This window comes from Micromonas commoda, chromosome 14, assembly GCF_000090985.2.
Source record: "Micromonas commoda chromosome 14, complete sequence".
NCBI lineage: Eukaryota > Viridiplantae > Chlorophyta > Mamiellophyceae > Mamiellales > Mamiellaceae > Micromonas > Micromonas commoda.
Window position 1 is genome coordinate 526,696 of NC_013051.1, and position 13,367 is coordinate 540,062.

The window sequence follows — 13,367 nt, forward strand, 5'->3', positions numbered from 1 at the left end:
GCGCCGTGTGCAGACAACAAAAGCGTCGATTCCGCGTTAGCGCAGGCACACCCCCGTCCGTCGTTCCGACGCACGCAACTCACGCGACGCCGCTCACGTAAAGCGCGCGCACCCACGCGTTCCACCGGACCGCGCATTCGCATCTCGTAACGACGCGTCTGACAGCCATGAACGCCGTCGTCGCCCAGCCCGCCGCTGTGCCCCGCCAGTTCGCGGCGAGGTCCGCCCTCCGTCGCAACGCCGGCAAGGCCGCGTCCGCCGCGCCCGCGCGCGCCAGGCGCTCCGTCGCCGTCCGCGCCGCCGGCAACAACGAGGTGCGCGAACGTTACACGAGACTGATCCGCATCGAACGGGCCGGTCGCGACGTCGAGCCGCGCGCGCGCGCGCCGTTCCGGCGGTGGCTCGATGGCCGGAGAACCCGCACGACGTGGCACATATCCTCTTTTTCGTGCGCCCCGCGATCTGGCGTTATCCACGCGCCGCGCCCGACGCGAAGGCGTCCGGACTGACCGATCCCCCACCCTCGCTTCCCGACACGCAGGACAAGACCGTCGCGATCGCGTCCATCGCCGCCTTCCTCGCCGCCGCGCCCCTCGCGGCGGTGGCTGACGATTTCGCCCCCCCCGCGCAGGAGGCTCCCGCCTCGGCGCTCGCGCAGTTCCAGGCGCAGGCGCAGTCCGCGATGTCCGGCGATTCCCTCACCGCGCCCGACACCAAGGTGGTCGACCCCAACGCCCTCCCCGAGGGCAACACCTGGAGGTACTCCGAGTTCATCCGCGCCGTCATGGGCGGCAAGGTTGAGCGCGTCAGGTTCGCCAAAGATGGCACCTCCCTCCAGCTCACCGCGGTGGACGGCAGGCGCGCGCAGGTGACCCTCCCCAACGACCCGGAGCTCGTGGACATCCTCGCCAAGAACGGCGTCGACATCTCAGTCTCCGAGGGCGACCAGCAGGGCAACTACGCCTCCCTCTTCGGCAACCTCCTCTTCCCGCTCCTCGCGTTCGGCGGCCTCTTCTTCCTCTTTCGCCGCGCGCAGGGCGGCGAGGGCGGCGGCGGCTTTGGTGGCATGGGCGGCGGCGGACCCATGGACTTCGGCAAGTCCAAGTCCAAGTTCCAGGAGATCCCGGAGACGGGCGTGACGTTCGTGGACGTCGCGGGCGTCGACGGCGCCAAGCTCGAGCTCCAGGAGGTTGTCGACTTTCTCAAGAATCCCGACAAGTACACGCAGCTCGGAGCCAAGATCCCCAAGGGGTGCCTCCTCGTCGGTCCCCCCGGCACCGGTAAGACTTTGCTCGCCAAGGCTGTCGCGGGCGAGGCGGGCGTCCCGTTCTTCTCCTGCGCCGCGTCCGAGTTTGTCGAGCTCTTCGTCGGCGTCGGCGCGTCGCGCGTTCGCGATCTCTTCGAAAAGGCCAAATCCAAAGCTCCGTGCATCGTCTTCATCGACGAGATCGACGCCGTCGGTCGCCAGCGCGGGTCCGGCATGGGCGGCGGTAACGACGAGCGCGAGCAGACGATCAACCAGCTGCTGACGGAGATGGACGGCTTCGAGGGCAACACCGGCGTCATCGTCCTCGCGGCGACGAACAGGCCGGATGTCCTCGACTCGGCGCTGCTCCGCCCCGGCCGCTTCGACCGCCAGGTGACGGTGGACCTCCCCGACGTGGCGGGTCGCATCCGCATCCTCAAGGTGCACGCCCGGGGTAAGACGATCGGCAAGGATGTCGATTTCGACAAGGTTGCGAGGCGCACGCCCGGTTTCTCGGGCGCCGCGCTGCAGAACCTCCTCAACGAAGCCGCGATCCTCGCCGCGCGTCGCGACCTGACCGAGATCTCCAAGGAGGAGATCGCGGATGCCCTCGAGCGCATCGTCGCGGGCGCCGCCAAGGAAGGCGCCGTCATGTCCGAGAAGAAGAAGAGGCTCGTCGCCTACCACGAGGCTGGCCACGCCATCGTCGGCGCGCTCATGCCCGAGTACGACCCGGTGACGAAGATCTCCATCGTGCCCCGCGGCGCCGCGGGCGGTCTCACCTTCTTCGCCCCCTCCGAGGAGCGCCTCGAGTCCGGCCTCTACTCCAGGACCTACCTCGAGAACCAGATGGCGGTCGCGATGGGCGGCCGCGTCGCCGAGGAGCTCATCTTCGGCGCCGAGAACGTCACCACCGGCGCCTCTGGAGACTTCCAGCAGGTTTCCAGGACGGCGCGCATGATGATCGAGCAGATGGGCTTCTCCGAGAAGATCGGCCAGATCGCGCTCAAGACGGGCGGCGGCCAGACCTTCCTCGGCAACGACGCCGGCAGGGGCGCGGACTACTCTCAGGCCACCGCCGACATCGTCGACTCGGAGGTGCAGGCGCTGGTGGAGGTTGCGTACAGGCGCGCCAAGGATCTCGTGCAGGAGAACATCCAGTGCCTCCACGACGTCGCCGAGGTGCTCCTCGACAAGGAAAACATCGACGGCGACGAGTTCGAGCAGATCATGCTCAAGGCCAAGGCGAAGCTCTACCTCAAGGACGACAACTCCGCCGTGGACGTCCCCTTCAAGACTGCGTAAGCGGAGAGGGAGGCTGACTCCGCGACTGGCGGCGCGAGAGGGGAAGAGGGTGAGAGGGTGTGTGATAACATCGGCTGCGGGCTCGGGCGAGCCCTGTTTCTTAGGACACACGAAATTGTTTCGAATAAATTTTAGTTTCAAATCTACCGCCGCGTATCTGCGCGTCCCGCGTCGTCGTCAACGTCGCGACCTCTCCATCTCCTACAACTTTTCTCAGCGCTTCCCCAGCCTCTTCCCTTTGCCCTTGAAGCTCCGTGAGTTGGGCCGTCCCCGGTCGCCCCTCCCGCCGCCAGACTTCGGCGCCAGCATCCTGGAAAACGCAGAGCGCACATCCCGTATCGCGTCCACCGCCAGACGCTTCCCGTGCGCGAACGCGTTGATGCCGTGCGTACGCTTCACGTGCTCGTTGAGCGCTTTCAGGCCCATCGCGATGAACGCGATGCGGAGGATGGTGTTGGGGTCCACCTTTGGCCCCCTGCGGTCGTCCTTGATCCCCCGGGCCCTCTTGTAAGACCTGTCGAGCTGAGCGTTGTTCCTCTTCGTCGACGACATCGTGCCGAGTCCCTCCAGCGCGACCCTCGGTGTGGATAATCCTGGTAGGGATGCAGTCTGGTGGCTTTTCAGTTTGAAGTTCGGCACTCCCGGGCGCGCCGGCGAGGCAGATGGCCGCCGGGAACGACGGCGCGGGTGCAACCCCCGGCGGTGGCACCATGTTCGCTCCCAAGGTGTTCACGTGCATGCTCGAACAGGCCAGGTGCGCACCCCAACCGACCCTCCGTCCCTCTCCCGCGCGCCTCGCCCGCCCGGCGCCGGGTGCGCACGACGTGCCCGCGACTCTCGCTCACCGTCCCTCTCCCCTTTCCCCGCCCTCCCCGCCCAGGAGGCTCCCCGACGGCGACGTCGGCGCGTGTGGGCCCGCGTATCACTTCCCGAACCTCCCGCACTCGCCGCGGTTCACCCGCGTGTGGGTCCAAGGCGTCGTCGTGTGGACCGACGGCGGAGGGGACGACGGCGACGGGCGTCGTCGATGCGTCGACCGGTTCGCGCTCGACGACGGCACCGGCCCGCCGCTGCGAATCGCCACGCCGCCCTCGTGCCACTGCGCCAGCACGAGGGACCCGTTCACGCGGCGGACGCCGGGCGTCGGGGACTACGTGGCGTGCGTCGGGTTCGTCGTGCCGAACGAGGGGGGGGGACACGTCACGACGAGTTCCGACGGTGATGGAGCGGGGGAGAAAAACGACGGGCAACAACGACGGCGCGGCTGCCCCAGGTTCACCCTCGTCGCGGAGAGGGTGCACGACCTGAGCCGCGAGGGTGACGCGCAGAGGGAGGCGATGTGGAACGTGGAGGTTCCCGAGGCGTTCAAAACGCTGGAGGCGGCGCACGCGGCGGGTTAGGCGGGCGGGATTCGACTGACCCGCGACGCGGCGTCGTCGTCGGCTGTAAAGTTAGGTACCTTCGAAGTCGTAGTGCTACTGTCGCGCGGGTCATCACGGTTGTTAGCTCGCGAGGTGTTCGAGTCTCGTGACGTCCCTCGCGTCTTTCGCGTCGTCCGTGCGGATGTGTTCGCCATCTCCATCGTCGCCCCATCCGTCGTCGCCTCACATCACCCTGTACTGCGGGTACCTCTCGAAGAAGGAGATGGCCGCCTGGACGGGATCCGCCAGCCGCATCGCCCTCGTCGTGCCCGGCACCGCGAGGCGAACGATCCAACCCAGCGGACCGCCGACGGCGCGCCTGAGACGGTCGAGGACGCCCGCCAGCTTCCCCACCCGCGCGCCGCCGGCGTCCGCCGGAACGGGCGAGGGACCGCCGTCGGTGACGACGCCGTTCGTGTTCGCGAGCCGAGTGACGACGGTGAGATTATTCATCCGGCGCTCGTCGCGTCGCGCGATGCGTTCGCCGACGTGCGCCGCGCCAATGGAAGCCAGCCACGTCAGCAGAACGACGCTGTGCGCGTTGGTGCACAGCCTCGCGGCTCTCGCCAACGCGCGAAGCGCTCCGTTCCCCCCGCGCACCTCCCTCCCGCCCCACACTCTCAGCTCGGTGGCGAGGAAGAGTCGGACGAGCTGATTCGCGGTGCCGATGTGCTCCACCCCTTCCTGCGCCATGATGGAGTTGCTCAGCATCTGCCACCACGCGCGGCGGTAACACTGGAGTCGGTCCGTCGCCGTGGGGTTGAACCACTGCGTCAGGACGTCCTTGATGGGCGGCCTGGGCAGGCGGAACGCGTGGCGGCACACCCGGCACCTTCGCTCGACGCGACCCGTGCTGCTCACGCTGACCCGCTGCCACTCGCGGAGGCACCCGGCATGGACCCACCGTTGGGTCCCGGCGCATCGACACGGCGCGATGAGCGCGCCGTCGCCGGTCGCGCCCTCCTCCTCGCCCCCGAGGCAGAACCTGCACGTCCTCTGCTCCGGGTCGTCGGCTCCTACGAGGTCATTCATCGGCGGCGCACCCGCGCCCTCCTCCGCAGCTCCCTCCTCCACAGCGCCCTCATCCGCCGCGCCCTCCTCTTCGGCGCCCTCCTCCAAAGCGCCCTCCTCCACGGCGCCCTCGCCGTCCCTCTCGGTCCTCCTCCCGCCGTCCTGGCTGAGCCGACGGAAGAACGCGATCTGCGACCGCGCCGTCTCCGGAAGAGACTCGGCGGCGAGAAGCGTGGACGTCGCCGGGGAGACCGTCCCGGGAACAGAGGGAAGTTCTGGAAGGATCTGATCCGTTTCTGGAAGACCTTCTGGAAGGATCTCACCCACCGAGGGCGAGGGAGGAGGAGGAGCTCCGTCGGGATGGACTTCAATGGAGGGATTCGGTCCGTGCCGCGCCGCCAGCGCCGCGGCGACTCGCCTCAGGTGCGCCTCGCGCGACTCCGCCGCCAGACGCGTCACCGGATCTGTCTCCGGGTCTGTCCGACGACGTCCATCGCCGCCGCTGAAACCGCGCACTGCCGTCCCGCCGGCCGCGGACGCGGAGGCTGCTTCGACGGCGCCGCTCGGATCCGCTCGGAGATCGTTCCCCGCGCCGCCAGCTGTGTCGTCGTCGTCGTCGCGTGATGTTCGGCGACGGCCCCATCGATGGCCCCGTTCGTTGCCGTGCCTGCGCCGCCCGCGCCGTGTCGGGTTCGGCTCTCCGTTCTCTGTCGGGGACGAGCGATGGAGGCGGGGGCGAGGGGGGTACGGGGGTCAGTCGTGGTCGGATGGGCGGGGGGAATGTGGGGGGCGTGAGTGATGGAGGGGCGGTCGGGGCGCGCGAGCGTGTCTTTTTTCGTTTAGGGCGCGCACGGGCGCGCGGCTCACCTCGCGCCTGCGTGCGCCTGTGCAGGTGCCTCAGCACCGCTCCCGCGGCGAGGAATGCGATGCCGTTGAAAGGGGTGGGCGGAATCCACTCGCCCTCGAACATCAGCTCTCCCTCGAAGTGCTCGAGCGCGCGATGGGCCGCCCCGCCCCCGCGCTCCTCGGACATTTGTCAGATCTCTCGATTCCCCGTCTCGGCTCTCCTGCCCTCCGATCGGCTGCGCTCACCGCCTCGCGCGCCGCCGACGCTCGCGATGGAGCTCCCTCAGATCTGGACGCGCGAAATGCGAGGCTACCGCGCGTTCCGACGGCCTCCAGGCGCTCTCCGCGCGCGCCCTGCTCTGTCCTCGTCAGCTCGAAAAAAACCGGGTCGACAAGAACGTTCCTGTCAGTTGCCAATCAGAGCGCGCTCGGTTTGACCCTTGACTGTGCCAAACCGTTCCCACTTCGTCGAGGCGCGGTCGTGGGGCACATGGGCCCCGTAGCCCGAATCCTGGTGATCGCGCTCGTCGCGATGCTCGTGTACACCGCACCGGCGGAGGTGAGATACCCGACGTCGATCCCGTCGCCGACGCATCCCGCGTCGCTCGCACCCGACGCTCCCCGTCCGATGGACCCGAAGAAATCCAAACGCTGACCGCGTCCCCTCCGTCCCCCGCCTCCGTGACCGCAGGCGAAGTCGAATAAGCAACGACGGACGCAATCTCTGGATAGGGAGGTCAAGGCGCGCCGGAGCGAGTGCGAGGAGGAGATGAAGCTGGACGCGCGGTGCGGCGCGTCGCAGATCGACTTTGACAACTGCGTCCTGCGATGCGTGAGCGAGACGTGCTACGACTCTGTGTACGGCGCGGACGCTCTGGAGGAGGGGGAGGTGGACGTCGTCAGGGGCAGAACGTTCAGGAGCTGCGCCAGGAACGAGCTCAGGAACCTGAAGGTGGCGGAGAATCAGCGGAGCAAGGAAGACGCCAGGCGAAGCGCCGAGGCGATGTAGCGTCAGCAGCGGTTGGGGACAAAATTTTGTAGCAGAGAGATTGATTATAGTCGCAAACAAAGAGCGCCCGTCGTCGCAAAGCCTGATGGTATCGGTATTATAAGTCGCGCTCTCACGCGGTGGGCTCCTCCGCCGCCTTCTCCGAGCCGTCGTCGAAGATCCCCGCGCCCTTATCGTAGTACATGTACGCCATCAGCAGGCAGTCCGCGGTGAACACCGCCGCGAAGCTCTTCCACACCACGGGGATGAGGACGTTGACGAGCGGGATGGCGATGAACAGAAAGTTGAGCGCGTCCTTCTCCTTGGCGTCGCACTCCCGGGCCCTCAGCGAGGGCACCGCGAACATCCACACGCTCCACATGCCCATCAGCCTCGCGATGTTCGGCTCGTCGGACGGGAGCAGGACGTTGTACGAAAGCATTGAGCCGACGACGAGGGAGAGGTACGCCTGAACCTCGAAGATGGTGTACAGCGCGCTGCCCTTGAACGCGGGGTTCTTCTTCGCGGTGGACGACCTCGGCGCGAAGGTGCCCGCGATCTTAGCCGCGTTCTTCTTGAGCTCCTTGTCCACGTCCACCTCCTTGGTCCGAACCCCGGCGCCGGTACCATCGTCGTCGTTCGACGACGCGCGGACGCGGACGCGAAGGCGCGCGCTGCCGGTGTCGGACGCCGCCCGGGTGGGGGGGCACGACCTGGTTCGCTGTATCCGGGTGGCGCGGGGAGCGCACCGGATCGAGACGCCGTTCGCCGCGAGGGTCGCCATCGCGTCGTCGGCTGTGACGGGGGAAACCTCCTCTGGAGATAAGGCGTAAGATCGCGAACGTGTTCGAGGTTTTCACGTTGTCCATCGCGAGTGCCGTTTCGGTCACCCGGTTAATTAGAATTAGGTAAATGCACACGAACGTCGCATGAAATCAGTTACAACTCTGGTCCAAAAATACATTAAACACGTCACTCGGTCCTCACGCTGTCGTCCCCCACGCCGTGCAGGTCCAGCCGCCTGCTCGGGCTCGGCCCCGGGCTCACCCCGCCCCCGTCCCTCGGGATCCCGTTCACCACGCCGCCCTGCAGCGTCATCCCGTCAAGACTCTCCACGCTGCCGCCCGTCACTCGGTGGAAGACGCCACCCGGAGAACGCTGCCCAGCCGGGCTCAGGTCCCCGCCGAGCATCGTGCCGGGGGACAGCGGGTCGAACCCGGGGTTGATGCCCGCGACGCCAACGGGCGCGTCGAACCCGTGGTCCACGGTCCCCTCCCCCAGGTTGGCGATGGTCTCCAGGTGCTGCCGCTGCTGCTGCGACCGCTGCGCCTGCATCCGGCGCTGACGCATGCGCCTGGCCTGGAGCTGTATGAGAAACTGGCGCTCGTGCGGCTTGATCTCCCGCCCGTTCAGCACGGTGAGCGAGTCGGACAGCAGGGTGATGTGGTCCCTGTGCTTGGGGTTCTTGGCGAACGGACAACCGAGCACCTTGACCTCGACGAGCCTCTTGCAGTTTAAGAGCACGGGCTCGAGGTCGCGCACGCTCTCGACGCCGCAGTTCTCGAGGTCCAGCCTGCGCAGCGACGCGAGCTCCTTCAGCGGCTTCACGTCCCGCACGTTGCAGTGCCCGACGTTGAGCACGGCGAGCGTGCGCGCCAGCGCGGCGCAAGCGTCGGCGTCGAACCTGAGCTCCTCCCCCGGTCCCAGCCGTTGGCCGCTGACGTGCAGCTCCTCCAGCCGCTGACACGGGTCGAGGCCGTCGACGTGCGCGATGGAGTTGCCGTCCAGGTAGAGCTTCTGCAGGTTCGCGCACGTGTCCAGTCCCTCGATGCGAGTCAGCGCGTTGTTCTGGAGGTAGAGGTGCGTGAGGTTGGCGAGGGGCGCCAGGTTGGCGATGCGAGTGATGGCGTTATCGTACAGGTAGAGCACCCTGACGCCCGGCGCGCATCCCAGGGCGTCGATGCGCGCGATGTTCCGCCCGTCCATCTTTAGGTGCGTCAGGCGCGCGAGGTACTTGTCCAGCGGCTCGTCCACCCCGCGCCTCGTCTCCGCGCGCGTCGCGCATTTCGCGATGAGGCTCTGGGTGATCGTGACGCCGTCCGTTCGCGGGTCCCGCGGGTCGTCGCCCGTCGACGTCGCCGCGACCGCGTCGCCGGGTTCGGCGCCGCGCGCGTGCTCCTCGCCCATGTTTGACGCACCCCCGGCCGCTCTCACCCGAACTCGAGCGACGTGGCTGCGACGTGGGAGGCCGCCCCTTCTCGAGATGATGTGCGCGTTTGGCAAATCCGTACGCTCGGTCAAGTTGACTTTCGCACGCGAGAGCGGGCGCGAAATCCAAACGAGCAGGTTCCCCTCGCCGTCCTCGATGCGCACAACTCGGCACGACCGCCGCAGCGCACCGTCGAGCGTCGCGCGTCACCCCACACCATGGTACGATTCAACCCGCCCCGCCGCATCCCGCATCAGACGCCCCTCGGCGCAGCCATCGCGCGGTTTCCGGCGCGCCTCCGTCCCGTTTTGGAACGGCGAAAGCGTCGCCCCAGCCTTCTCTGACTTTCATCGCCGTCTCCCCTCGACTCGTGACAGGCGACCGAGCAGAAGAAGGAGGCGTTCAGGAAGTACCTCGAGTCCGCGGGCGTCATCGACTCCCTGACCAAGGTGCTCGTGTCCCTCTACGAGGAGCCCGACAAGCCCGCGACCGCCATCGACTTCCTGAAGGCGAACCTCGGGGGACCCACTCCGGCTGAGTACGAGGCCCTGGAGGAGGAGAAGAACACCCTCGCCGCGGAGCTGGAGGCGACGAAGAAGGAGCTGGCGGAAACCCAGGCGAAGCTGGAGGCGGCCGAGGCGGCGGCGGCGGCGGCGCCCGCCGAGGAGGCTGCCGCGGAGTAAGCCGAGATCTTCGGGCTGGGAGTCGGGCTGGGAATCTCGAAAGTGTAAAAGACAGGTAGTACGGGATATCATTCCAGACGTCCAGCTAGCTAGAGTCGGCGGACTCCGCGCCGACAAGACGCCGGGTCGTCACAGGTAGAGGCTCGCGGCCGATACCACGCCGTGCCTCAAACTCTCCGCGCCCTTCTCGAACGAGTCCGCGAGCTCCGCGCTTCCCACCGCCCTCGCCGCCCTGTGCAGCTCCATCATGAGCTCGTCGAGACGCCGCGCGGCGCGAACAAACGTCCCCTCGAACATGTCGGTGCCTCGCATGATCGTGTCGAAGTTCGTGCCCTTGCTCCAGTCGTACACCATGCCCACCAGGGCATCCTTGAAGGAGTCGACGTACTCGGTCACCGCCTCGTGCCGCCCGTCCTCGCCCTCCGCGGCTTGCGTCCTCACGCCGAAGTCTATCTCCGCCTCCGCGATGGCCTTGGCCGCCTCCCTCAGCTGCTTGACCGGTCCTTCCAACGCCTCCTTCGCGGCTCCCGCGAGGGGATAGACCTCGTTGGTCTTCTCCACGGGCATGAACATCGAACAAAGCGCCACCAGCGCGTGGTGGTCCATGGCGACGAAGCACCCGTTGAACATGAGCTCGGTGACGAGGACCTCGTCGGCGGTGTCAATCTCGCAAGCCGCGCGGCCCTTGTGAGTCACCGTCCCTTCCTCGTCGAGCATACCGAAGCGCGTCAGCACGCGGGACCTGTCCCTCAGCTCCTCCCTGAACTTTGAGAGCTGCGTGGTCTTGATCTCCTTCTTCAGATCTTGCGCGCGTTCCATCAGCGAAGCCTTCTTGCGGTAGAGCTCGATCTGTTTCTCGTTTAATCCGCCCTCCTTCGTCGAGGCGGCGTACAACGGATGCGCCCTCAGCTCAGACTCGGACCGCAACCAACGCCCCATGGACTCGTGAAACTCGTCGCCGTCGAGGCGAAGGTCGTTTTCCAAATCCAGCTCCGGGACAGCCTTGCCCTGGAACCTGTGATGCAGCTCGTTAATCGCCAAGCCAACCTGCGCGCGCGATGTCGCATCCGTCAAGTCCCTCGGGAGGGTCAACACCATCGCGCCCACCGCGTCCACGAGCCGAAGCGCCACGGGTATGATCTCACACGTGCACCCCTTCTCGGCGAGCTTCCCCGGCCTACCGAGTATGCGCTTAGCGGGCCTCAACACCCCCGAGTCAACACCGGGGCCGCAGTGGATCAAGACGTCGATGGCCCGTCGACGGACGCGCATCTCCCGTTTGGACCACTCGCTCTCCAGCCCCCACTCCGACGCCTTATCCGGTTCGAGCGGCGGGACCGCCTCCGCGGGAAGATCGCGCACGCCCACGACCGCGCCCCATCCCCACTCGTCGTCGCCGTCGCGCACGCGCACCAGTCGCCCGGGCTTCAAGACGTCTCGGGTCAATTTTTCTGGATCGACGGCGTGATGCATGAGCGCGGTTCTCGCGTCCCTCGCGGCGTTCTGCAGGCGCACGAGCTCAGCCTTGGCGTCGGACATGTCCAGTTGAATCCCATCCGCCTCCGCGGTGATCTCCTGCAGCTCCAGCTTCTTCCGCGGAACCTCTCGCGTGTGCTGAAACTGGTGAAACGAACGCTGGATGACGTATTCGGCATCCTCCTCGCCGCTGGCCCTTCGCAGCAGGTTGAGTATGCTGTAATACGTGAGCTTGAACTCCGACATGAGCGCCGATCCGGTCCCGCACGTCATGTGCACGAGCTCTTCCTTGTCCAACTTCTTGTCGAGCATCAGGATGCACGTGCCCCGGTCGTCTTTTCCCCTGCGCCCCGCTCGACCCGCCATCTGGGTGTACTCGCCGGGCTGAAGCACGCGCATCTCCTTCCCGTCAAACTTTTCAACCTCCGTGAACACGCACGTTCGCGCGGGCATGTTCAGACCCATCGCGAACGTCTCCGTGGCGAACAGGCACTTCACTAAGGATTCCCCGAAGAGAATCTCGACGAGCTCCTTGATGATGGGGAGTAGCCCGCCGTGATGGATGCCGATCCCGCGCTCGAGCATCGGGAAAATCTTCTGGACGCACGCCAACTCGCGGTCCTCCTCCGCCATGCACAGCAGCGCGTTGTCGTATATCTGCCTGATGAGCTCCTTCTGCTCCTGCGTGGTGAAGTCCAGCTGGGTTTTGCCCGTCATCAGGTCGTTGGCGTGGGTCTCGCACGCCCGCCTGGAGAAGGAGAACACGATGACCGGGTACAGGTCCCTGGCTCGGATGGTCTTCATGATCTTCTTTATGTCCACCTCGCTCGCGTCCTCGCCGCTGTCCCCGCCCCTTCCGCCGCCCCGTCCCCACCTTCCGCCTCTCCCGCCGCCGCCCCGTCCGCCGCCGCCTCGCCCGCGTCCGCCGTCCGCCTTGACCCGTTCGTCCCTCTTCCTCTTCTTCGCCGATTGCGTCAGCGCGTCGATCTTCGCCTCGAGCTCGGCGTAATTCGCCTCCAGAAACTCTTTCCGCTCGTTGACGATCATGACCATGCCGTTGCCCCCCTTGGGGAACCCGTAGTGCTGCAGCGGCGTGGGGCGGTAGTCGGTGTAGACGACGTGGCACGGGTGGTTGTGCAGGTGGGTGATCCACTCGGCGAACTCGTGCGCGTTTGGTAGCGTCGCGGAGAGGAAGACGAACTTGCACCCGGCGGGGGCGAAGATTATGCTCTCCTCCCACACCACCCCGCGCTCCCTGTCCCTCATGTAGTGCACCTCGTCGAAGATGATCCACTTCACCTCCCGCACGACGTCGCTGCCGCGGTAGAGCATGCCCCTCAGCACCTCGGTGGTCATCACGATGCACGAGGCGTTTGGATTAATGCACACGTCGCCCGTCATCAACCCGACGTCCCCAAACTCCTCGGTGAGCTCCCTGAACTTCTGGTTGCTCAGCGCCTTGAGCGGCGAGGTGTACACCACCCTCTGATTGTCCCTGAACGCCATGGCGATGGCGTACTCCGCGACGACGGTCTTTCCCGCGGAGGTGTGCGCCGCGACGAGCACCGATTCGTTGCGCTCCAGCACCGACACGGACGTCTCCTGGAAGGCGTCGAGGACGAACGGATACGTCTTGGCGCGCTCTCCGTCGTAAGAGGGCGCGTCGAGCGCGGCTCTGTCGCCCTGCCAATCGGGGGGCACAGCCACGGAGTGGCGGCAGGAGGAACGCTGCGGCGCCTGAGGGGCGGCGGCGCCCTCCTCGTCGGAATCGCCGTCGTCGGCGGGCGGCGGTGGTTTGCGAGCGGCGAGGATCGCCCTCGCGGCGGCGGCGGCTTCACTGGGGGCGTTCTGCGCGGTGGGCATGTCGTCCTCCACCTTCACACCCGCCCAATCGGCGTCGTCGCCCATCCTTTCCGGATGTTCCCACGGGTCGCGTCGCCCGCTCCACCGCGTTGTGAATCTGAACTCGATTGATGATCCAAAAAGAATTCTACAAGTACTCATAACGCCAAATACAACTGGATCTCTCATAGGATCTCACCGTCGACATTGAAGAGGTTTCGGTTCATTTCGGATCTCCAGAATTTCTCCAAACTAAAAACGCATACCCCGTCAGGAGAAAACGCGGACGTGACTCATCTGTCACGCCCACAAATCACGCGTGACTCGGACCGTTTGCATC

At 66.6% G+C, this 13,367-nt stretch overlaps 9 protein-coding genes across 9 annotated transcripts; 4 read left to right on the forward strand and 5 right to left on the reverse strand.

Annotated features, from left to right (window-relative positions):
- Positions 1-167: 167 nt before the first annotated feature.
- MICPUN_106506 (hypothetical protein) lies at positions 168-2,551 on the forward strand (the record flags this gene model as incomplete). The annotated part of the gene is made up of 2 exons (XM_002505949.1): positions 168-314; positions 542-2,551. The coding sequence occupies 2 exons, from the start codon at positions 168-170 to the stop codon at positions 2,549-2,551; spliced, it is 2,157 nt and encodes a 718-aa protein (XP_002505995.1).
- Positions 2,552-2,764: 213 nt separating this feature from the next.
- On the reverse strand, positions 2,765-3,103 carry MICPUN_64138 (predicted protein; the record flags this gene model as incomplete). The annotated part of the gene is made up of 1 exon (XM_002506159.1): positions 2,765-3,103. The coding sequence occupies one exon, from the start codon at positions 3,101-3,103 to the stop codon at positions 2,765-2,767; it is 339 nt and encodes a 112-aa protein (XP_002506205.1).
- A 110-nt stretch (positions 3,104-3,213) lies between these two features.
- On the forward strand, positions 3,214-3,951 carry MICPUN_64139 (predicted protein; the record flags this gene model as incomplete). Its single annotated transcript, XM_002505950.1, has 1 exon — positions 3,214-3,951. One exon carries the CDS (start codon positions 3,214-3,216, stop codon positions 3,949-3,951), a length of 738 nt encoding a protein of 245 aa, XP_002505996.1.
- A 32-nt stretch (positions 3,952-3,983) lies between these two features.
- On the reverse strand, positions 3,984-6,016 carry MICPUN_64140 (predicted protein; the record flags this gene model as incomplete). The annotated part of the gene is made up of 2 exons (XM_002506160.1): positions 3,984-5,690; positions 5,851-6,016. 2 exons carry the CDS (start codon positions 6,014-6,016, stop codon positions 4,156-4,158), a joined length of 1,701 nt encoding a protein of 566 aa, XP_002506206.1. The 3' UTR covers positions 3,984-4,155.
- A 300-nt stretch (positions 6,017-6,316) lies between these two features.
- On the forward strand, positions 6,317-6,887 carry MICPUN_106508 (hypothetical protein). The gene is made up of 2 exons (XM_002505951.1): positions 6,317-6,388; positions 6,521-6,887. Exons 1-2 carry the CDS (start codon positions 6,320-6,322, stop codon positions 6,836-6,838), a joined length of 387 nt encoding a protein of 128 aa, XP_002505997.1. The 5' UTR covers positions 6,317-6,319; the 3' UTR covers positions 6,839-6,887.
- Positions 6,888-6,909: 22 nt separating this feature from the next.
- MICPUN_109491 (hypothetical protein) lies at positions 6,910-7,603 on the reverse strand. The gene has a single exon (XM_002506161.1). The coding sequence runs from the start codon at positions 7,599-7,601 to the stop codon at positions 6,951-6,953; it is 651 nt and encodes a 216-aa protein (XP_002506207.1). The 5' UTR covers positions 7,602-7,603; the 3' UTR covers positions 6,910-6,950.
- A 633-nt stretch (positions 7,604-8,236) lies between these two features.
- On the reverse strand, positions 8,237-8,848 carry MICPUN_72450 (predicted protein; the record flags this gene model as incomplete). The annotated part of the gene is made up of 1 exon (XM_002506162.1): positions 8,237-8,848. A coding segment is annotated over one exon (612 nt), but the record flags the coding sequence as incomplete, so codon positions are not given.
- Positions 8,849-9,415: 567 nt separating this feature from the next.
- On the forward strand, positions 9,416-9,661 carry MICPUN_77172 (predicted protein; the record flags this gene model as incomplete). The annotated part of the gene is made up of 1 exon (XM_002505952.1): positions 9,416-9,661. A coding segment is annotated over one exon (246 nt), but the record flags the coding sequence as incomplete, so codon positions are not given.
- Positions 9,662-9,838: 177 nt separating this feature from the next.
- Positions 9,839-13,048, reverse strand: MICPUN_88392 (predicted protein; the record flags this gene model as incomplete). The annotated part of the gene is made up of 2 exons (XM_002506163.1): positions 9,839-10,981; positions 11,048-13,048. 2 exons carry the CDS (start codon positions 13,046-13,048, stop codon positions 9,839-9,841), a joined length of 3,144 nt encoding a protein of 1,047 aa, XP_002506209.1.
- Positions 13,049-13,367: the final 319 nt, after the last annotated feature.

What these genes read in the sequence shown, in the direction of transcription:
- MICPUN_109491 (XM_002506161.1), bottom strand. Translation starts at nt 7,601, where the DNA reads ATGGCGACCCTCGCGGCGAACGGCGTCTCGATCCGGTGCGCTCCCCGC.
- MICPUN_106508 (XM_002505951.1), top strand. Translation starts at nt 6,320, where the DNA reads ATGGGCCCCGTAGCCCGAATCCTGGTGATCGCGCTCGTCGCGATGCTC. An exon ending in TGTACACCGCACCGGCGGAG is followed by an intron (nt 6,389 to 6,520) that starts GTGAGATACCCG and finishes CCGTGACCGCAG; the next exon opens with GCGAAGTCGAATAAGCAACG.